The following is a 24,958-nucleotide window of genomic DNA, read 5'->3' on the forward strand; positions in this document are numbered from 1 at the left end:
TCTTCTTTTATGTAAATACATTGAAAATACTGACACAGATACTCTTGAACAAAAAATAGAAAACACCATGTTGTATGTATTAAGGAGTGTTATTTTACCTCTTCAGTTCCCATTATGTCTGAATAAGAAAAAACAAGTAGTGAAGTACATGACCAGTATTTTTTGGCTTTGTAAAAGAATGAAATGAAACTGAAGTAATGATATAGCTAAATAAATCCTTGGGCAGTAAGTGTGCAGACCTACTTGTTTCAGAAGATTGATTTTTTTTTCACCTCGGTGACTTAATTTCTTTAAATATAAAAAAAGAAAAAGAAAATAAATTAAAAGTCCTTACTGAGATATATTAATCTGTCCAAATCAAAATTTTCTCTGTCAGTAATCTGTAATAATTTCTTCTCTGTATTGTGTTTTACTTTTGTCACTTTGAATTTCCATACATCATTGCTACAGGGGAGAGAAGAAATTAAATAATAGTTCTGGAAATAATGTTTTAAAATAAAATAGTGAATATATGCATACAAAATAAATTCCAGTAAGTACACAAACTTTGGAGTTGGAAAAGGAAACATTTTTCATTTAAGAACATATTAGAAACATTTTTCTACTAAAAAAACTCCTCAAGAGAAAATGCTGGAGATGACTACTTAAATGAGTTTATTGATTTTATACAGTTCATTCAGAAATGTTTGTTTCAAAAATTAAATTGTCATGTTTTAAGCAGCCATAATGTAATCTAGACTTGTAATCTGTTCTGATTCTCATTTATCAGTGTAAATTTCTGTATATTAACTTGGTGTCACAAGGAAGACCTAAAAGCATTTGTTAGTTGTGTCTTGAAAGGATCCCAGTTCACCTATTCTTAAATCTTAGGGCTAAACTAAATGTGTTTCTAGCACAAGAGGAATATTACCACTTGTGGACATAGCAAATTCTGGAATTCCAAAACCAAAATAGCTGTAATCTGAAAATAAAGAACTATGACATACCCTCATGAAAACAGGTAATTCATGGTGAATCCAGTTTCTTGGAAACTAGATCTCATAGGTGTGTATAGTTAGACCTTTTGTTTAAATCTATTTATTTACCTATTTCCTAAATCATTTGAACAAAATTTTTAGACTTTTTCTAGCTTTTCTTAGACATTTCAAAAAATAAAAAATAAAAAATAAAAACAAAATAACCATCACCATTAGCTTGAAGTCTAGCAGGTATATCTGCTGTTTCTGTTTGTAAACTCACACAGCTCAGCTGTTGTAAATGTACATACACCTTGTAGTAGTGTTCTTAATGTACGGGCTGATACATGTCCAATGTTATGTATGTAATAAGCCAATTATCAGAAAAAATTCAAGGTGATTACTTGGTCTTTGATTTTCCTAGTTATCTGAACAATTTTTTGTACTAAAACCTGAAAACTGGTAGACAAAATACAAAATAGGAAGAAGCTTTGCCTGGTGTCACTCTGAGTACCTCTTAGAAGCTCTTCATCAAAAGACATTGTCGGGAGGCAGATGGTCAAAATGTTGTTTCTAGTGTTTCTACCTGTAATGTGCTTGCTTATTTGAAAGAATGAGGATGCAGCAGTATCACTTAAGACAATGTATCTTTCAGCTCTTCTAATGTCTCTTACATCTGTTTCTTTAAGCTATTACCTATGCAAAAAGTGCATTTTCTGCTACAACTAATTTTTCAAAGAAAGAATATGGTAACGTTTAGTTGTGATCTAGTATGTCAATTACAGAATTCCCTATAAATTTTCCCCTTCCTTATGTTTGGCAAAATTTAGAACAAATCATATTTTAAGTTTGTTCTCCAAATATTACAATAATATTTTTATTTTTATTTTTTTTCTTTTCTCACTTCATAGAAACAAAAAGTATGATGAATGCCTCACAGGACAGTTGTTCTCTAATCTTAGAGATTTGGCATGATATTTTATAAATCTTGCAATTTGTAGCGAAGTTACCATCAGTATCAGTTCTCTACACTACTTTCCTTTTTTTTTCCTCTGAGAAGTGATTTTTCACTTTAGTTTCCAAAGCTATTTCCTGCTGGACATTTGCCTGATGGGCTATATCTAAACCTGCTAAATTGATTTTTCTTCTTTCCTATATTTTCTCCTTTCCTGTGTTGTTCTTCACCCATTTCTCAATTGTGCTGATGCTGATTAAATGTACGCACAAGTTAAGACTATCTTTAAATTACAGTTGTAAATACAGCCTATCCATTTATCAGGACATTTGAAATGGTCTGCTGTAGCATCCTTGTTGCACTGCATGCCATCCCCAGAGCAGACGGCTGCCGTGTTAGAGCTGGGACAGTGAATTCCAGGGAAATTACTGAGGTCAGAACTAAATAATCTGAGGTTTTTATGAATTAATACAGACCTTCCATGCATCTTCATTAGTAGAACGTATGTATGTACAGATGAGGCATTTCCATTCACACTGTACCTTTTCTGTTCTGTGACTGCCTGAATAACTTTTCAGTCAGCTCATAAACTGCCTGATATGACTTCCAAGTATTTAAAACTTGCCTATTTTATAGCCTGGCTACATACAGAGACTGAGCCTATGGATGCGTAACTGTTCTTACTGAAAATCTAAACTTGCAGGCTTCAATATCCTTTCCCATGTAGCAAAATAAAGGAAGAAAGTTATCAGCATAAATATAATTTTATCTCTAAGCATTCTTGTTTTGATTGACTGTAATGAATAAGGATCTTGGAACAGACTGCACTGTCACCATGCAATTATACTAGCACTTTGGAAATACTCTAAAAGTAATAACCATCACTTATAAAAAAAATTTTTAAGTGCCTGATTATATTTTTGAATAAGCAGTCACCTTCTTTCATCTCTTATGTAAGTTTGTCCCAGACAAACAAGCAAAAAGCAGAAACAAAAGAACACCCTAAACGTAACAGTGAAGAAGTTGAAAGGAAAAAAGGAGACTCAGAATCAGAGAATGAACAAAGTGGGTGGATTGATGGAAAGTTTTTCAGACATGCAAGATAATTATGTCCATATCAGCATAAATATTTATGAACTACTAAAGTACTAATACTACTGCTTATGGGACACTCTCTGCAAAGGAAAATTTTCACTCTTTGGAATACCAGTATATTTCAAAGGTAGCATTCTTTTCAAATTGGAATGACACATCAAAATTTTGTGAGATGAAAAATCAGTAGTTTTCAAATGATAGAATTGAAACTGCTTGTACTTCTGTTTTAATGTACTTACTTACTAGTAAGCAGAATGGAAAACAATCAGGATGTAAATGTAATGCTTAATTTGGTTTAATGCAAATGAGAATTTGAAACTCACAAGGCTTCAACTTTTATCCCTAAATTATTAGAAAAAAATTACTTCTTTACCCCAGCAAATCTTAATGAAATTGCTGTGATTTCAGTGGGAATGCCAAATGAGCAATGCATAATATTATGACATGTTTAGGTTAGTGAGTTTATTTTGTCTCTAAGTAGAGCTAGTAAACATTAAATCAATGTTTGTCTTAGAAATTAAGACACAAATTTTCTCTCTCTTTTCCAAGAAAATATCTTAAGCAAAGCTACTGTGATATTCAGGTCCTGAAGTGAAACTACTGCTGTAAGTTAGAGAGCAGTGTCACCACTGTTTCTCTGACACACTGTGAGGTCTTTGGATCAGCAGCTGTACTTGGAGGACTAACAGCAGTTTCTGCCCATCACTGCAGGCAGTCCAGGTGGACGAGGCTAGACTTATGCAGAGTTGCTTATCTCAGAACAAGGTAGTGTGGGGCAGCTGATAAGCCGTACCATGAATCTGTATAACACAGTGGCTGTCAGCTCAGAACTTCATCAGAGTTTTTGCCTCTCAATCTGTGTGAGCTGTGGAATAGGCCAATTTCAGCTGATCTTGGGCTCAGTAAGGGCTTCTGTCACTCCTGCTTTTTACAAGGTCTTGTCCTTCCTGTAAACGTGGTTGAATGGTTTCTGCAGGGCCTGATCTGCCCTTTCATTTTATCTCCTCAAAGTGCTGTTGCATTAAATGACTTCAGTGACACAAAGTAGTCATCAGTTTTTTAAGTCAAGCATATAGTGTATTTGGACCCTTCTACAGCTCATTCAGTGTATTTCTCTCCAAAAAGAGTTTAGTATGAGCATTTGCAAATGGGAGGATGAAGTGTTTGCCCACACTCAGGAGTCCTTTATCTATGCATATAATTATTTTTATTAATTTTATGTACCACATTTACTTTGATAACTGTACCGGAAAGTATCTTGATTAGATCAGTGTTACTTCAGGATTCTTCTAAACCGTTAGTAACTAAGTTACAATTCTCAAAGTATCATTTTTGTATTTGTATTTTTCTCCAGCATGCTTGGATTTTACAGATGGCTAATATTTCATTTATAGCGCAGCAGTAGTCGTGAAGCAAAGAGAATATTTGACCAAACTTCTTTTTTATTGTCAGTGGCTGGCATTTATTTTCATCTACTGTGTGTATTTAAGAAAAAAAAAAAAGAAGAAGTGATCTAACCTGAAATCTTCAGTCTGTTATTATTTAACATCAACCTTCTACATTATTTTGCTGAGAAGAAGAAATACAATAAAAATTCAAATCTCTTCCTGCTAAGTAGTGGAATTGAAGTAGTTGTAGAAAGAAATTATGCTGTGCTGAACAGTAGGAATGCTGAATTATGCCAAGACTATGCTTTTTTATCAGCTCACTGAGGCAAGTCTATTTTTGAGAGAATTGTGTAAAAAAAAACCTGACTTGAAAATGTTTGCAACTCTTCTCATTTTGGAAGGCTTTGTATATTCTGAATCATTGTTAATATGTAACATTGGGTCAAATAATTTGTGTTTCTTCTTAACAATGAGCTGGGATGTGCAAGCCAAGCACTACATGGAATGGTGTTGTCAAACTCTGTAACAGTTAATTAAAAGATTCTATTGAACACTTTGTAAGAAACAGACATTGAATATTCAGATCATTTTTTTCGAAAGGATATATAATTGGAAGATGTGATTATGTTCAAAAACTTCTTTGACATATGCACCCATCTTGTTTAATTGCTGAGTTACAAACTTGCAAGAACATTAATGTAAAAAGTTTCATACTGAATGTGACATATGTGACTTAGTTGAGAATCATTTTACTGTGCAATTTTTTTTATTATTTTTTATTTTTTTTTACATTTTAATGTTGTGAAATTCTGTGCCAAAGATTTTTTTTGCATGATAGAAGCTTTCTTCTCCCCCAGACCTAGTAGTCAGAGAAGGCAGTGAATTTTCTAACTTGCTTCAGGCCTAAACTAGGTACAGACCTAATTATGTGGTTATTTGCAGTCACTCACAGCAGGTGAATTCACTACAAATTCATCAGAATTTAGCTGGATTTTAAAGCCTAGACTATTTAAGCACAAAAAATTGATATGCCAGCTTGCCTTGACAAGATGTGCTGGCAGTACATTAGATTTACTTTTCATTCTTTGCATTGGAGTTCTACACAACTTTTTTGTTTATTTCATTTTTATTTTGTAAAATATATGTAGGGTTACTCTGAAGGTGATGCTTCCTATTTATTTCCATGGAAACTGCAACAGATACAAAGAACACAATAACACTGTTTTCTAAAGCACAGTCTCAGCTACAGAGTGGTATTTTTCTACATCATCACCACTGTGAGCCAACTGTAGATATGGTGATTGAAACACTCTCCATTTAATGGTGTGAACATCATGCATGGCTGTCTAGAACATGGCTTGTCTTTCCCGTAGTTGTCACCACTGCTGAAATGCACCACACACCTAATTTCACCTAATTTTAACTGCATTTGCTTCTATTTCAAGAGCTGAATGTTATTGAACAATTTAAACTTTCATTGTTGACTTACTTCATGTGAAAAGCTTTAACTTTCTCTTTTATCAAATACTATTCAAGTAGTCTTTTTCTTTAGTTTTCATTTAATTTCACTAGCTTAATCCTTTATCTGTTATCTCAAAATTAGAGGATGACACTCTGAACTAACTGGAGCCAGTAAGAACTCTTCCATTTATTTAATGTATCATGGCAAAAACATCTGCCATTTTTCTGTGAACTTTTCCTGTTACAGTCTTGTCTTTGATTCACCTTTAAAATCTGTTGACCTGTTAATTGTGGTATTCACCAATAGCTAGCAGTATGTCACACTTAAAGAATTAGCTAGAACTTCTTTGTTGACATCTTCTGTTTGAAGAAAGCTCCTTTTCATCAAGTTTTGTTTTGGAGGGGATTGTTTTCAGCTTTTTTTTTCTTTCAGATTTTGTTGTTGTTTTAACAACGCTGTAGTATGAAAAGATGTATCATTGAGTAAGCATGCAGTGTGGTGGAAATGTCACAGTTTCCATGTCGATCTGTTGTTTTGCCAAGATGCTACTAATAGGAAACAGCAAAATGAAAACTGTTGCAGTGTTCCAGCAACACACATTGTTTGCATTGTTAGTTAAATGCAGTATGTGATCTTGGAGTAAGTTTTATGTCAAATGTTTATTATTCTACACAGTGCAAGGCATGCTGAAATACAGACATTTGTGACTGGAATTTTTTAAGAGAATATTAGTGAAATCTGATCTAGATGACTTCTCATGGTCCTCTTTTTTTGGTCAGTACTATGAACTGACAAAGCTCCTGAGTTCTGTTCACTAAAGCATTTAAAGAGAAACATTTGTCTGCTCCTGGGAACCAAATATTATTAATGACATGAGTAATATTTGATTGAATGCTCTTTTGATGAAACACTACAGATAAGTAAATGAAATGTTTATTCCAGAGAAACACTTTCCTATGCAAATATAGTTCTACTAACTGCAAACAGACTGCTCTTTTCCTCCATTGGAAATCAATGTAAATCATACTGTACAACTTCATGCTCTGTCCGCTCTTGCCTACACCGAGCTGTTCCTCTATGTAGGTGAGCTTTACCATTGTCCTGCCTTCCCAGATACAAATATAGCAATGTAAAGATTTATGCAATAATAAAACACAAAGAAATGTACTTGAGACATTACCTCTCATTTCTTGCAAAGCAAGCTTATTGCTGTGTTTGAATGAGTCAGGTTAACAGTCACTATTTTTAATGTTAAAATGCCCTAGGGAAGTTACAAACTCATCAGATACACAATATGAAGTAAGTTTAACAGCATAGGTTTGAGCACTCTCAGTGTATTTGATGCTCTACAAATGCATCTCTCTCCTAATAAGGGAGTTAAGGATTAATTGTGCTTGTTTTAAAAAAATAAGCTCTTAGCTGAGAAGCTAGGAATGCCTAGGCAGTATACAAGAATTGGACCCTTTCTCTTTGTATGAATATTTTACTAGCTATAATAGTAGGCTTTACTAGCTATACTGTGCTTTATCATGAACAACAGCAAAAGGATTGGGGAGTATAATGAAAGATAGGAGCATAAAAACAATGAGTTTTACTTGTGTGGAAGTAGCCAACATGTGTCTGCCCAGCTTCTGCCAGCAGGGGAATGATCCTGAGCATGGATACCCCTAGAACTCAAGTGTTTCTACTCCATGTCATGCAGATGTATGTCATGCACAAAGATCTTAATGTAATCCTTCAGTTCCTCTACTACAGCTATTCTCTGCTACAGTCATTCTCCCTGAAAGACTTCCTTAGGTAAGCCAGATATAGCCCTGGGAAATACACATGGGAACCCAGGTGTCAACTGTATCATTTTTGTGGCATATAAATCTAATAGAAATCAAGTAAAATATATTTCATAGAAGTCTGGGATGATGGCTTATTTCCTTGGCTTTACAGCAGTATTTTAATCCTAAATTCTACTGAGATTTCAAGACATTTATTTTTCCAGCTTGAAAAGAACATGGCATTACTGGTTGTGAGAAATGTCTTTTAATGAGATTTCTGTTGATCTCTTATTTGCCAAGTAGACTGTGTGACGAATAGATAAGAATACATGCAATTTTAAGATAATCTTTCAGAGTATTTGTCATCATGAACTTGGAAAGTACTGTGATCATCTAATACAAGGAGAAACAACAAAAAAAAAGCTAAATAGTGCAAATTGCAGTGTATTTCAAAAAAGAAGGCCCTCTGCTAAATTCCATAGCATTTGCATACAGGTACAGGTTAACTGTATTTGTCTAGGCTTGACAACCTGTGTACCAAGCAATAGTGTAATGTGATGTAAAATGGTCAGCATATAAAATAGGAAGAGAATGGGAGTACCAAACCTTTTAATATAATATAGAAATAGTACAATATCTTGCAAGAGCGCTGATTTGGTAAGCATTTGTCCACTTCTATGAAATATAAATTCAAGAGGCTTCATAGATTACTATTTAAACAAAGTCTCCAATATCTGTATATTTGCTTTTCTTGGTGATTACTTTGTATTAACCTGTGGCATTTTGCCTTAATGACTGAGAGAATGATGAAGTAGATCTGTTTGCTTTGACATGAAGACATTTATTGTAAGTGACGTATACTGTAAATGTATCTCTTTTGGAGGAGAAAAGGTCAGCGACCAGTGAATGATCTTTAAATAAGTGTTTGTATATGTTTACACTATATATTGTTATTACTGTATATATATATATGGTAATAAAATTCTTAGACTGATGAAGGTAGCCTATAAAGCTAATGTTTTCCTGATGAGTAATGTGTATGGTTTTCATAGAATCAGAGAATAACCAAGGTTGAAAAAGACATTCAAGATCACCCAGTCCAACCTTCTGCCTACCATCAGTATTTCCCCACTAAACCATGTCTCTTGGTACCATATCCAAATGTTTCCTGAACATCTCCAGGAACTGTTACTCAACCATCTCTCTAGGCAGCCCATTCCAGTCCTGACCACTCTTTTGTAGAATAAGTTTTTCCTATCATCCAATCTGAATCTCCCCTGGTGCAACTTGAGGCCAGTCCTATTGCTAGTTATGCAGGAGAAGAGTCTGACCCCCACCTCTACACAACCTCCTTTCAAGTCATTGTAGAGACCGGTAAGGTGTCCTCTAAGTCTCCTCCAGACTAAACAATCTCAGTTCCCTGAGCTGCTTTCTGTAAGACTTGTGCTCCAGATCCCTCACCAACTTTGTTGCCCTTCTCTGGACATGCTCCAGGGTTTCAGTATCTTTGTTCTAGCAAGGAGCCCAAAATTGAACACAGTACTCAACATGCAGCCTCACCAGTGCTGAGTACAGAAGAACAATAACTTCCCTACTCCTGCTGGCAGCGCTGTTTCTGATACAAGCCAGGATGCCATTGGCTCCCTGGGAACACTGGTGGCTTATATTTAGTCAAGCATCAACCCACAACCATTTCTTCCACGCAGAAGAAGCTTTGATTGCCAGAAGCTTTGGTACATGTCATAAATAGTATGTTTATCTACGTAGTTTTCATAGGCTTATATTTTTTTTAATGTTGTTCTTTATTCTTTCCAACTTGAAATTTCACATTATAATCCTTAGGAAGTAAGAATAGAAGAAAATTTTCACAATTTTTGAAATTTTTTGACTTTTAATTAAACCAGCCAAAGACTGATAAGGGAAGGAAGGAGTACAGTAACACTCATAACGGAGTCGACACCCTAGTTTTGTTCTCAAGCTGACAGAATACAGAAGCACTTTCTCTGTGACCCAGTATTTATTTATTTTTATTAGCCTCAAAGAAAAGCATGGAGAGTATTTGCCCTAGTTAAGATTTTGCCAGAGTTGGTATTCTCCAGCACAAAATTGTTTCATAATGACAGAGCATTTTTTTATTATTCAGTTAGATTTGCTTGTATGTTATCTAGGTATGGCATTCCAGACCCACATATTCATGTTGAAACCATGCATTCAAACTGTTGGCTGTGATAAAAATTGAGATTGAGAAGTGCTGAAGAAAAGAATGAGTCTATGAAAGTAGGAAAGGAAGTTATAACAGAAGCATTTATTTAGTACAGTAGAAATGTGTATGCTATTCTGGTGTAAGAACAAAAAACTGTATCCATAGTTAACCTGAAAGTTGTTTTGAAGCAGCAAGTCAGACATACTAGGAATTCCTTAGAATTTCCATTATAAAAAGAATCATCGGTTACCTGGCCAGACTCAAGACAGCTGTTTCTGGTAGAGTGCTGTATCTCTGGTGTGATCTAGGGTTATAATTTTATGGACCGAGTACTTTCCTATGGCTTTGGAACATTAGAGAAACATTTGTGTTTTTTCGACACCAGAAGAGATACATTCTTTTGTTCCTATAATACAAGCAGTGACCCCCTCTTTTATTCTCTGTCTTGAGCCATTTTCAGCTGATCCACATACTGCAAATCAGCAATTACTGCATTTTCCAGCTGAGTCAAAGATCCCAACAGAAAACTTCATAACTGATGTGTACATGTGTGTGCACAATCATACAGCGCAGCAAAGGTTTAATAACAAAACGAGATCAGTATAAATCACTCACTATATAGCTGAAAAAATATTCTCATCTTGTATTATTATAGCCTGCAACAGGAATAAATATCTGTAACTTATTATCATCTCCCTTCATGCTGTTTTTCAGTCAGCCTGAATTGCCACACGCTCATCTGATTTTGGGAATAGCCAGGAAACATCCTCTGAGTACTACTGCACAAGCACAGTAATGCTTTGTGTTGCCAGGCTTGATGCTAGCAAGTGCAGTATCCATGCTTAGCAAAAGAAGCAAATGACACTCAAAAAAAATAGTTGTTTGTTTTTTTTTTTTCCCCATACAAACCTGTTTTAGTTTCTGATTAAATGAAATTGTGCTTTTCTGTGATATATTGTAGAATTAGATTTAACTTGTTGTACTTCTTAAGACATTATCAAAAGTTAAGCTTGACTAGAATGCTGTACTTCTTATAAGCCCTTTCTGTACTTTGTCGTTTTCTTAGATACATTCAACTTAGTATCTCAAATCTATTATGATGTCTTGCACATCATGGTATACTTAATGTAATTTATAGGATATTTACAGATATTTATACAGATATTTATAGGATAATTACAGATATTTGCCATTCCCATATCGTAGTTGTAATTTCATTCATAATTAATTTATAATTCTTTCCTAATTCTTTCAGCAGTATAAGTTATTAATTATTTTCTCAAGTCTGTTTAATACTCTTAGGCTTTTGTTCTGATGTCCAGTATGATGTCCCTGTTCTTATTTACTGTCTCGCCTTCACTTCTGTTAAGAGCAGAATTGTTATCACAGGTATGATCATAAACCTATGTATATCTGCCATGTTATTTATCAGAAGTAGATTGGTTACCACATAGCAAAGGAAACTGGTCTCCATAACTCTGTCTGCAGGACCTCACTGTACCTTTGTGACCTGGTGTTTTGGAGATTGGCCTACACATGATACCAGGCCAATATTGTATCACAAATGCTCCTGTCTTTGGTGTTGAGAGTATTGGGTAATTTTATGAAGAATATCTATGTAAACATCAGATGATGTGGTCGCAATGACTAGCTGTTGTTGAAACAACAAAAAAAATCTCCTTTATTACAATAATGCTAATAGAAAAGTAGTATCACAGTATTTATAAGGAGAAGATACTTGAATCCCCTTTCTGTTACCTGAAAATCAGTCCTAGTAGATTAAACTTTTTGTGCAGACTTAGTAAAGACTTTTTGATTCTACACAAAAAATATTAATTAAACTTACGTAATATTAAATAGGTTAATCCAAACCACTGTAATGGGGCTGAAAATATTTTACTGAAATATTTTCAAACAAATTTTAGCTTCCAGCAAATTTGCATGGTTTTTCTTATGCTAAGGGTAGATGGTAATTTTTTCATAAGTTGTTGTTTTGTTTTGTTTTGTTTTGTTTTAATAAGGAATAGAAATATCAATTCTGAGACTTCAAAAATATGTTTCAAAAAAATATTTACAAGTGGCATTGCACATATGAGAAAGTTCCAGTGGAGATGATGGTAAGTGGGAAGAAAGAACTGTCCAGTCAGAGGTCAAAAGAATCCCTTTGGGTATGGAAGATCTAAGTTTCAAGACAAATACAGTACTTATCTTTATTTTTGTCACTTCGTAGATTTGAAGTACAATATCTGATATTTTCAGACGGTGGAAAATGCTTCTTTCACAGAATTTGTTTTACATCTGTTATTGCTACCAACTTACTCATTATATTTCCTCTAAGTTATATTTTAGTTTCCTCTAGGTTGTGTTTTAGGCAAGAACTGTACAGTAACTTTTGCTTGAACTTCTGTTAGTCTTTACTGGGTCAATTGAAGGCTAGTGAAAAATGGGAAAGTATTAAAGTCTTCAAGTTGCCTAACCCACCTGTTTCTACAGCATTCAAATTGGAATTTATTATATTTTCATTTGAATGACAAGATTAAATGACTGCTTGTAATGAATGAAACTCATTCTCTTGTAATTTGAAGGAAAGACAGAGTGTCTTGCATGGTTCAGGTAATAAGAATGTTGTTGAGTTACTTAAGGGGCTGAAGATTAAGTGCAGCAATGACTAAGTACAAAGGATTAGAACTACATAATATCCAAGCGCTCCACATTTAGAGAAAATGAGAATTAATTGTTTGAAATGTTTATTTTTGAAACAGGTCTATCTAGATCTGATTTACACTGTCTCTGTATTCTGCAGATTGTTATATTATGATCAGTGTTCACAAAGGTAGTGAACTTAGATTCAAATCAGTTATAACTCACAAATGAGCTGAATACCTGGCTTGTTAAAACTACCACCTAGTTTGGTAGAAATGTAGTAAGGTAGAGCAGCTGAGTATCTGTCTCAGTGTGTCTGATCTCTTGCTCATATGTTTTAAGTAGTATCTTTACAGTATTTTAGATCATTTATATACTTCTTCAACCTTATACACCTACTAAGGCTTCTAACTTTTGATGTATCAAGTAGACTACTTGCTTAAACTCCTTTTAAAGATTTAATGTCATAATTCATTAAAAAAAAAAAAACAACAACAAACAAAAGCAAGCAAAAATACCAGACATCCCTTAGCACTGCCTTCATCTTTTAAATATGCCCTCAGTTTTGTTTAGCCTTATTCTTTGAGAGAAAATAACTAGTAAAGATGTCTTAAGAGGGGAGATCAAGAAAACTTTAATGACCTGTGGGGCTCAGCTACAAAGTAATCATCATCATAGTAAGTACTTTGTGCTGTAGATGTATTTCTACCCTAATAAACAAGTGAGATGTAAATTTTCATTATAGTGATAGTGTTAATTCCTTTGTTGGAACTATGATCTTGAAATCTTGTACACAATGAAGTTGCACAATATGTAGGGAATAGCAAACTTGAATTAATTCCTAAATAAAATTAGTATGCATTGCACTTCAATGATTTGTCTTTGTTTTGTTTCTCTAATCAAAATCCCAGTTAATTTCAGCCTTGTTCTCAGCCTCCCCCACATTAGTTCCGTTGTCTAGATTTGCATCATTTATAGCAGCTGGCTTCTTGTTAATCTGTCCTTTGGACCTTTACATCAAACAGCAAATTAATTACAGGAAAAGAAATCCCAATAGTACTTCTACGCTTGGAGGTTTTCACAGTTATTAAGAAGTGAATGCTTCTGATTCTCATCAGAAAGGAGAAATGGAACACGGGAGAGGATGAAGCTTGTGCTTCACTGATACCTTTGGCTAGAAGTAAGCATCAGTCAGTTTCCCTCTACTTTCCATTTTCTAGCTCCTCCCTTCTTTTGCTTTAGGACAAAAAGCAATTGAAAAGATTCTAAAAAAGTAGTACAAGATGTGTGTTTTTTCTTAAGGGTTGTGTAGCATTAATGCTTTTCAAGTTGCAAAAGCATATTTAAATTAATTAGAAGGTCTGCTGGCATCATTAATGTTAGTAATATGGTCTTTTTATTTTATATATTATATATTGTCACTCAACACCTGTGAGACTGCATCTTGTGTACTGTGATCAGTTTTGGGCATCTTGCCAGAACAAAGACATTGAAGCCGTGAAGCATGTCCAGAGATAGTCAACAAAGCTGGTGAGGGATCTGGAGATAAGTCTTACAGGAAGCGGCTGAGGGAACTGAGATTGTTTAGTCTGGAGAAGAGGGAGGTGACTCAGGGGAAACCTTATTGCATTATTGGTCTCTATAACGACCTGAAAGGAGGCTGTGTAGAGGTGAGGGTCAGCCTCTTCTTGCAGGTGATAGGACAAGAAGGAATGGCCTCAAGTTGCATCAGAGGATGTTCAAGTTGGATACTAGGGAAGATTTCTTCTTCTGAAGAAGGGTGAGATACTGGCACAGACTGCCCAGGGAGATTTTGGAATCACTGTCCCTGGAGAGGTTCAAGAAATGTGTGCACATGGCACTAAGGGACATCATTAGTGTGTACGATGGGGAGTATGTGCTTGGAACAGATAATCTCAGAAGTCTTTTTCAAACTTCATGACTCTATGATTCTGTGTTAAATTTCTTATTTCTTATTGACCATTATTAACTTCTTCATTATTCTTTTTTCTTTTTCTTTTTTATCAACATAAAAGCACAAACAGCATTCAAACAACGCTAGCTACTCTGGTGGGTAAACAAGGAAAAGAGATGGAGACAGGGGAGTTGCTGTGTGGTCTAAACATAAAGAGATACACTTCTGGTGTACTCCATTAAAATAATTTGCTGGTTCATTCTATCTTCACTATCTTCCATTGCTTATTAACCCATTTTTATGTTTTCCTTGAATGAAAAGTTATGATTTCCCTGGCTATCTTTTCAAGATACATATAATCTCTGACTTTCTGATGTTTTTTACTCTCTAACTAAGCTATCTTGTGTAGTCCATCTTTTCAATAGTACATAGATCATGAATGAAGGTAATGCTTTGTCCAGCTCTTAAGAGAATATTGAGTATGGTTAGGTAAACTGTTTTGCAGCAATATGTTTTCTCCATTTTTGTACCTTACTGTTATCACTGCTTAAGAGCTCAGTCCAGCATTATTCCAAGGTCGTTTTGAGAGTCCTGCTGTGATTCTGATTCTTTTATATTTGTCCCTGGTTCTGAGCTGAATATGAAATTTAGTGGCTTAGCTTTTGAACGGGAAATTTAATTTACAACTTGTCAGCTTGCTTACAAAGCAAGTACCAGTGCAGAAAATTCTCCTAAATATATATGCAGCCTCTCTCTTTTGTTTGTTGTTCACTTCTTTATTCCCATGAAGCGTGGAAAGAGACAAAAACCATTTTGAAAATCTAAATTCATAGTTGTCACTCTTGACCGTATCCTCAGAGCCTCCCAGGCAGCGCAGGCTGTGTGAGACAGCAGATGGTGGCTGCACATGCAGAGTATCCATCCAGGAAACAGTGCACACCTTCCCTCAGCATCCCTGTCCTTCATCTGCCCACAAAACTGCAGTTTATTGCCAGAAGTTGAATAGTTGCTTGTATAAAGATTAGAATTTTTCTTAGTACCTTTTACATCTGATTGTGTTACTTAACATATTTCCATGTATTTGTGTGTATTCCATGTATTCCCATGTACCACTTGTTGCTTGTGTTTTGGAGTGAGAAGGTATTCTGTGTAATCTCCATAAAAAGTTTGTGGTGAACCAGCTATTGTAGACATTGAAATGTGTCTAATTTTCAAAATGCTGGATGCCATCTAATCTTGTGTAAAATGACTAATCAGAATTGGCTGGGAGTAAACAAGGCAATAGTTTATAGCCTGAGTAAGAAACATTTAAGTTCATCTGGATTCGCATCAAAATGTAATAATTATGGTATATAAACAAAATTAAAAAAAAGTTTGCATATGTGAATGACATTTGATATACTGTATTCCAGTTGAAGTGTTGACATGATTCTTTGGCTTTGTCAGCTGAGATTTGCTTTGGAGATTCTACATAAGTCAAGCTTTTTTCTTATTTTTTAACACAGAGTTTCTGCTAAGTCTGAATAAGCCAATTTCATTCCTTAAAGGGTTGGTGTGTCGGCTAGATAATTGTGATGAGACTGGTAAACTTACAAAGCATTACCACAAGTGAAAAACAAAAATGCCACATTTGCATAGTCAGTGGGACTTGAACCATTGTGTGTGGGTGAATTCAGAATTGAAACATGCATCACTCCAGTCCTTAGAAGAGTCTTGTGTGTGTGAAACAAAGTATAATGTGTAGGAAGGGAGCTCCACTTGCAGAGGGACTCACTTAAGGTGTTATGTTATGTCACTGAAGTGTCATGCCCATCAAGTCACTTGTTTTCTATATAATAGACTGAATTTAAGCACTGTGCTTTATTCTATACAATCTAGACTATTCCTTGAATGAGGATATCTTTCTGAATTTTCCTGGAAAGTGAGGAACAGTGATTCTGGTCACTTTTCTAATTGTTATTTTTATAACACTGGCAACAGTGATGACAGTATTTATGGACACCATTAAAAAAAATTAGAAGGATGGTTAAAGTGGGTCCCTGTCTTATGGCATTTTTTGGGGGAAAGTTCTGCCTCTATGGTTGTGGAAACTGACAGTGCTGATTTCTGATAAGTTCTCTTAGGTAATGGACTTACTATGGTGATGGTTTTATAGCAACTGTGAAGCTTGTATCCTGGCTGACTGAAATCCTTTTGCCCTTATTTTAAGGAATTGCAATGAGAAATGATCATGATATGATAGCATAGAGGTTAAAATGCATCCATCAATTCAGATTTCCCTTCAGGTTCATGGATATTTTGCTCTGCTAGTTTATTGTCCAAACAAACCTGTTACCAAGCATGAATGTTCTAAAAATGATTTTAGTAATACAAGGACCAATTCATGTATGAATTCTTTGAAATTTAAAACTTGTAGAAAAGAAATATCTTTTAATGTATTTTATTTCTAGGATTTTATTATTATATTTATCACATGATTTCACTGCTCCTTGATATTTTTAAATACAGGTAATGAATTTGGGCATCCAGAATGGCTTGACTTCCCCAGAAAAGGGAATAATGAGAGCTTTCACTATGCCAGAAGACAGTTCAATCTTACTGATGATCATCTTCTTCGCTATAAATTCCTAAATGAGTTTGACAGAGATATGAATAAATTGGAAGAAAAATTTGGCTGGCTTGCATCTCCTCCGGTAAGCTGTATATAGTAAATGATAAGTTTTTAGTCACCAGTTGTGTACGTGTTCAGAATAACAACAATACAAAATTTGCATGCAGAAATTTTAAACAGCACTTTATTATGCGCTGTGTAATGTCTCTCTATATATTTCAAGTTGTCAAAACTTGTCTCTGAAATATCTTCCACAGATAATGGAAATATGAAACAGTCTTCTTGTAGCTTCATAACAAGCTCTTTTTGTATCATTTTTGCTATTTTTTTTAAGTAACTGCAGATTGGATAAAGCAGACTATGAAATTGTGCGTAATTCAATCCAAGGATTGCTTTGGGAAAGTGTAAATTGCTCTGACAAGTTACTTTTACGTATATAATTATTTCTGAGGAAACACTTTTGATCAGCTGTAATGCAAGGTGTATTTTCCTAGTCTTCAACTTGTCACTTTTGTATTTGCCTTTTTTTTCCTTATATATTGAACTGTATTTATTGAAGAAACTGAATTATAATTTCCAAGCGTTTAAATTATTTCATAATCTAGTCATAATCTATTTCAAAGATTTTTTTTTAAGTGTGCTTCTAGTTATTAATATCTTTAGTAAATTCAGCAAAGGTGTTTTATTTAATTTATCAGAGCTATTTGGGCACAATTTAAAAAAAAAAAAAGCACACAAAAACCCATCAAGAACTGATGCTGATCCTCACCCCATGGAAATGGAAAAAATTGATTTTATAAAAGGAAAATGTGCTTCTTCCTCTTTAATTTTACATATCCTTTTAAAAAGTAAGTTACAATTCATTGTTCTTAAATTTTCTATGGCATTATGTAGGCATAACAGTTACAGTTTACATTTAATGTTCTTATCTATATTGCTTGAATCTTCTATTGTTTTACTTGGAATGAAGTATTGCAGCAATTTGTTGTTTTTTTTCTTATTTTTGTTAATTCAATTAGAAAAAGTCTGCAGCAGGTTGAGAGGCTGTGGGTTTAGATTAGGGATGAGACCAGTAGAGGACTGCTAGTCGTCGGGGTCTACTATAGGCCACTCGATCAAGAGGAACCTGTTGATGAGGCTTGACAGGGGATTTCAATCATCCAAATACCTGCTGGGAAAGCAATGCAGCTTGTTGCAAGCAATCCAGCAGACTCCTGGAGTCCACCAGTGATAACATTCTGGTTCAAGTATTGGACAGACCAACTGGAGGTGAAGTGTTGTGGACCTGGTGCTCACTAATGCAGAAAAGATCATTAAAGATGATTGGTTGAGTTCATGATCTTAAGGAACATAGGCCTGGCAAAGAGTGAAATCAGAACCCTGAACTTCAGGTGACCAAACTTCTGTTTAAAGAATTGTTGAATGAGATTTCCTGGGAAGCTGTCCTTAGAGACAAAGGAATGAAGCAAAGCTGACTACTCTTTAAGGATACCTTACTGAGAGAGCAAGAGCTCTTCATCCCCCAGTATAAGAAAGCAGGCAGAGGAGGCAGGAAACCTGTGTGGCTTGGCAAGGACCTGCTGGTCAAACTGAGGCAGAAGTGTGGGATATATCAGCAATGGAAACAAGGACATGACACCTAGGAAGAATACAGGGATGCTGTCCAGACTTGCATGGGTGGGATTAGGAAAGCCAAGGCACAGATGGAACTCAACTTGATGAGGGATGTTAAAAACAACAGGAAGGGGTTCTGTAGGTACACTGATCAGAAGAGACAGGCCAAGGAGAGTGTAGCGTACTTCCTCTGATAAATGACAAAGGAGAACTAGCTGCAACAGATATGGAGAAGGCTGAGGTACTCAGTGACATCTTTGTCTCAGTCTTTGTGATCAACCAGAATCCTGAACCTCACCTCCCTGAACCTCTTGGTGGGAAATGGGAGAGTTTCCTCCTACACCCTGTAAGGGCAGAGCAAGTCTGAGACTACCTCATGAGGCTGAATGTGTATAAGTCTATGGGGCTGGATGGCATACATCCCAGGGTCCTAAGGGAACTGGTTGATGGGATTGCTGAGCTGCTCTTTATCATATTTTTGTCAACGGTTTACGAGCTAGTTCAGCCCGGTTCCACGACTAGAAAAGTTGTGGCTGTCAGGTGAAATCTCTGGTGGCTGGAAAATCACATTCATTTATAAGGAAGTGTGGAAGGAGGACCCAGGGAACTACAGGCCTGTGGTCCTCATCTTTGTGCCTGAGATCATGGAACAAATCCTCCTTGAAGACATGTTAAGGCACATGAGGCCTTAACATGTGCCGATGAGCAGATGATCAAAGACAACCAGCATAATTTCACTAAGACAAAGTCATTCTTGACTAATCCACTGGCCTTTTATGGTGGGTTAACAGCATCAGTAGACAAAGGGAAGTTAACTGATGTCATCTATCTGGACCTCTACAAGGCGTTTGACTTGGTCCCCCATGACATCCTTATCTCTGAATTGGAGAGAGATAGATCTGAAAGCTGGACTATTTGCAGCCAGAGGGTTGTGGTTAATGGTTCTATGTCCAGGTGGAGGCTGGTGAGGAGCAGTGTGTCCCAGAGGGTCTGTCCTGGGGTCAGTATTTTTTAACATCTTTATCAGTGGCATAGAGGATGGGATCAAGTGCACTCTCAGCAAGTTTGCTGATGACATGAAGCTGAGTGGTACAGTTGATAGAACAGAGGGCAAGGATGCCGTCCAGAAGGGCTTTGATTAACTCAAAGGGTGGACCCTTGTCAACCTAATGAGAATCAATCAGCAAAGCGAAGTGCAAGATTTTGCACTTGGGTCAAGGTAATCTCAGGTATGTATACAGACTAACTGCTTGAGAATAGCCCTGCTGATAAGGACTTAGGAGTATTAGTAGATGGAAAAACTTAACATGAACTAGCAATGTGCTCTTGCAGCCCAGAAGGCCAATGGTAACCTGGACTGCATCAGAAGAGGGGCAGCCAGAAGGACAAGAGAGGTTATTGTCCTCCTCTACTCTGCCCTTGTGAGGCCCCACCTGGGATAATGCGTCCAGATCTGGGGTCCCCAGTATAGGAAAGATGTTGAGCTTTTGGAGAAGGTCTACAGGAAAGCTACAAAGATGAGCAGAGGGCTGGAGCACCTCTCCTATGAAGACAAGCTGAAGGGTCTGGGCTTGTTCAATCTGGAAAAGGGCAGGCTATGAGATGACCTCATTGCAGCCTTCTAGTATTTAAAAGGAGATTATAAACAGGAGTGTGATCAATGTTTTACAGTACTAGGTAGTGATAGGATGGGGTAATAGTTTTAAACTAGAGGAAGGGAGATTTAGTAATCTAAATCAGGGGAAAGTTTTTCGCTGAGAAGATGCTGAGGTGCTGGAACAGGCTGCTCAGAGAGGCTATGGATGCCCCATCCCTGGAGGTGTTCAAGGCCAGGTTGGATGGGGCCCTGGGCAACCTAATCTAGTGCTTGACCTAACGGTTGGCAACCTTGCCTATGGCAGGGATTTGGAGATTAATGATCCTAGAGGTCTCTTTCAATCCAAGCCATTCTATTACTTTATGATTGATTCTATAAAGGAAAATATTTCTTAGCATTGGATTTACCTTTTTTTTTTTTTCCTTCCTAGGCTTTTGTGACTGAAAAGCATGAATCCAACAAGGTCATTGCATTTGAGAGAGCTGGTCTCCTTTTTATTTTCAATTTCCATCCATATGAAAGTTATGTGGACTACAGAGTGGGTGTTGAAGTTCCAGGAAAATATCCTTTTCTTACTCTTTCATTTCTACAAAGAAACTTACTTAATTAGTGCATGTGTATATATATAGAAAAATGCATATATGTTTTCTAATATTAACGCAAACTGTAACTAGAAGGTCAGACATCACTTGCTCCTCATCAGTAGAGTCTTGCTTTAATTCTTAGTGTACAACAAAAACAATTACTAGAAGTTTACTGTCTTCATGAGATCATTTTGTAGAACACAAGTAAAAGTAGAGCTTTAAAGGCTCCATTTGAAAATTTCTTTGTGAATCTCCCCCTCCACATCCCAAAATGTTGCATAGAAATCAAGGAATTCCTGCTTCTTAAATTACAGAAGCTGACCACAGTAAGATGCACACACTTGCACAAGGAAATGCATTAGTTTAAACCTCCAGGAAGATTGTGCAATTTCTGTTTTATAATTGGGTGGACTGAGAATGTGCTCTTAGCTCAGCTGAGAAACAGTAAATGATTAATCTCAAGTAATTGGCTGGTTTTGCTTGTGTCCAAATCCAGTTTTTCAAGTGCATTGACAAGTGAAGTCTAATGAATCTTGCTGTGTCAGTTTAAAGCACTGCAGCTCCTGATTTTTTTATTTTTTATTTTTTTAATTAGCAGTTTCAGCAAACTGAGCAAACTGTTGCTGTATTTGAGTTGCCTTTGTGCAGTGTAGCACTTTATTACTTGAGTACTGCTTGAATTTACTGACAGGAGCTCAAAAAGACTGCAGGATTCTAGTTTAGAAACATCAGGTCAAATCCTTCTTCACTGCTGTCCTCTGCTGTCTATATGGTCCTACCTGAGCTCCTAGTAAAGATAGAGTGGAGTAGTAAATTGGATTAGTAAAACCTTAACCTGATACTGTGAGATATACCAACCCTTCACTGTCACAGGCATCAGATATCCACCTGTTTCGATTGTTGCTACCGTAGTTCCTCTGTCTTGTATGAAATGCTTTGAGTTTGCAGATGTAAAAGGTGTAAAATCAATTTTAAGGACTACAACACATAACAATAGATTTAACTCAACTTTTTTCTGATACACATACAGATGCAATTAAACCAAAACACATTTTGCTGTTCACTTTCTGTCTTTCTTTCTCAAACATACTAGAGTTTCAGTTCTCAGAAATGCTTAAGAATATTTCAAGAAAACTCACTCTCAAGATCTTCATATCATTTATTTTCTTTCTTCTATTACAAATGTGCTGATGAGGCCTGGGTTTAAGTGCAATTTCATATGAGTCTGTTTCTAGCTTCACTGTTCTGTACTAAGTGAATTAAATACCCCAGCTTTATTTTTGCACATGTATTTAAATGTGCTATGTACAGTTTTTCAAAAATTTTGCTCTGTATCACATACAACAAAGATGGCACTAGGCTGTGCTCAGGCACTTTTGAAACTGTTTGATCTTTCTTTATGTTTATGAAACTATTTTTATGATTAGTCTATTGACTAAATATTTTATATAAGCAGTCTTCTGGGTTTTTTTTACCAGTGCTCTAAATTTTTCAGTCATTTTGGAAGCATTTCATGAATCTATTTTACAGCACCAGAATCTTCTTTGTCCCTAGGCATTTGTTGTTTGTGTAGAATTCTGAATGCGTTGCTCCTGTTTCAGCTGAGACTGCTCTGTAGTAGTTGTTGAGAAGCAAATTGGAAAATCTGGTCTTCACTGCTTTTCCTTTGCAGATCACAAGGCCCAGTTGGATTTCAGTAAGTTGATCTGAGAGTAGTTCACTCTGGTCATTAAACAGCTTCCTGTACTGTTTCTTAGTGAGCAGAACAGTCGATGCAGACTTCTTTATTTTTTTTAAGCAAGTGGAAATTTATTGGAAAATGTTTGTTTTTCACTTAGCAGTAGCTGATCACATTTTTTCAGATGCTTTTTAAAAAAGTTTAATTCACTGACAATCATATGAGAAACTTAGCAGCTCAAGTATATATATAAAACAAGCATGTTATAAAAAATCTTAATTTATAGCAGGGGGTTAGAACTATATGATCTTAAAGATCAAACCATTCTATGATTCTATGATTCTATGATGTTTCATATTTACAGTTTACATTATATATTTATTTTAATATGTTATTCTCAGTACGCATTCTTTTTTTTTTTTTAAGTGAATGCAATATATAATTTTATTTACAAAATATATTGCAGGTTTAAATATAGTTTAAATGTAAAAAGGCCTTTGTTAAGGCATAAAGATACATACTAACTTTTCCATTCACTGAGCTGAAGTTTTTACAGCTAACGGAACAGCCAGTTATAAACACTCCATCTGCATTTATTAGAGCTGTTTTGTTGTATTAACCCCTCCCACACTAATCAAATAGTGAAATTTTTACTTCTGTGTCCTCGGTGTTCTGCACTAGTTGCTTCCTCTGGTAGAGCTGAGGGTTCTTGGTGCAGTCATTCTACTACTTTTCTATCAAACATGCACCTTTACCTGAGGGCTTTGTTCATTTGATTAAGAAAGTGTTGTCTTGTTTTACTTTACTGTACTGTTCACAACATTGAGTGGAACTAGTGAGCTTTTTGTAAAGTAGTAGTCTTATTTCATAATTCCAAATATCGATTCTTCCCATCAATTCACCTTCTCAATAATCCTTCTCCTGGTAATTTTATTCTTCGACAGTTTAGTGTATGAACAAGGTGAGTGAACTTTGGGAATTAGCTATTGCTAAATGAATCACAGCCTGATTAATGTTGTATTTTTACATTTGAAAACAGGAACCTTCTCTTCTTTTCAGTATCTAGGATTTTAAAGATGTGAATCATTCCAAATAACACATGTGCTATCTCTTGCAATATATCTGTCTACAAGCTGTGGTTTCCAAAGTGCTTGTTGCTAGCAAAGTCTGTGGGCAATAAGTTGTTCATAAATACCTTGAACATACCTAATTTTTTTGTTCCTGTTCTGTATAGGTAAAAGCCAAGCAATATTAAATCTAACAATTACATTATTTATGTTCTTTTCATTGGTAAATAAATGTGAAAGCACTCCATTATCCCATTGCTATGTGTAAAAAGTTTGCTTTTCTACTGCTCCAAGGAAAGACCTGGAGTTGTGGAACTGCCATGACCAGGTACAGCTTGATCAGCATTTTAGGGAACTACTGAAATCTTAGTAATAACTGGTATGTGATGTGTGTAATTGGTAACACTTCTCTGAATCTGAGCTCCAAAGCAGAATCATGTTCTTCAGGAAGGATTTGCGTTTATTTTTAGAACTGAAAGTTAGGGGTGGTTATCAACAACACAAGACCATAGAAAGTCTTCTTTATATCCCAGTTAACCAGGAGAGCTAAAAATTGTGTCTTCATTTCTTTTGAGCATGTTGGAAGTCCTTCTTGATGGAGTTTTCTAAACTACTCATCAAAAACAGCTTCCTTGAATAATATTTTGCATCAGACAACAAAAAATCATGAAGGTTTATTCTTGCAACTCAGTCTTTTAAAGTGTTCAAACATTTGTAGTATAGAAACAGTGCAAAACCATTTATAATAACAGTTTTTAAATGGAATGTACCCCAAAGTTAGCAACTGCTATTACTCTCTTATTCTACTTTCAGCATCTTCTCTTCTGCCTGCCAACATTCAGCTGACCAATGATTAATATCTATTTTCTTTAGAGATGCTGCGGTGTTTTTCATGCTAAACCTTTTTTTTTTTTCTTCTTTCTGACTGTTGTTCTGCAATTAGAGCAGTGAATTTTATGTGTAGTCTTGTGACTTTTAACCTGAAATTTAATGAAGTTCTTATAAATAGGAAATGTTGTCACATGTGACCTTAAAACATCAGAACAACTTCTCCACTTCTGAAAGCAGTTCTTTCCTTTCCCTTTGGAAATTAAACATAAAGCAGAACTAAAAGACAAGAGCTTATTGTTATTCTGTGTTGTTCTTATTTTAAGAAATGAGTGGATTTTTTGCTTGGTACTCTAAGAGGCAATTTGCTGAGTAAGCCTTAAGAGGCAAGTACTATAATGCACTGATTAAGTTCTTTTTAATAAAAGGTTTATCTGAATGACACTGAGAATTGTAGGAAATGTAGTGATGATCATTCACATACCTGGGTTTCAATCTGTTTAATGGATTGGATTAATCAGATCTGTGTCTTAAATTTATCTGTATTAAGTGGATGGCAGTGACACATATTCAAATAAAAGTATATATAACAA

At 35.5% G+C, this 24,958-nt stretch overlaps 1 protein-coding gene across 1 annotated transcript in view; it reads left to right on the top strand.

Moving 5' to 3' along the window:
- The window catches only part of LOC100545095 (1,4-alpha-glucan-branching enzyme-like), a 58,534-nt gene that overhangs the window by 20,423 nt on the left and 13,153 nt on the right, over nt 1–24,958 (top strand). The window contains exons 6-7 of the mRNA XM_010722026.3: nt 16,895–17,079; nt 20,639–20,769. Of these exons, the coding sequence (XP_010720328.1) occupies nt 16,895–17,079; nt 20,639–20,769 (316 nt within the window). The remainder of the gene's footprint in view (nt 1–16,894; nt 17,080–20,638; nt 20,770–24,958) is intronic.

This window comes from Meleagris gallopavo, chromosome 1, assembly GCF_000146605.3.
Source record: "Meleagris gallopavo isolate NT-WF06-2002-E0010 breed Aviagen turkey brand Nicholas breeding stock chromosome 1, Turkey_5.1, whole genome shotgun sequence".
NCBI lineage: Eukaryota > Metazoa > Chordata > Aves > Galliformes > Phasianidae > Meleagris > Meleagris gallopavo.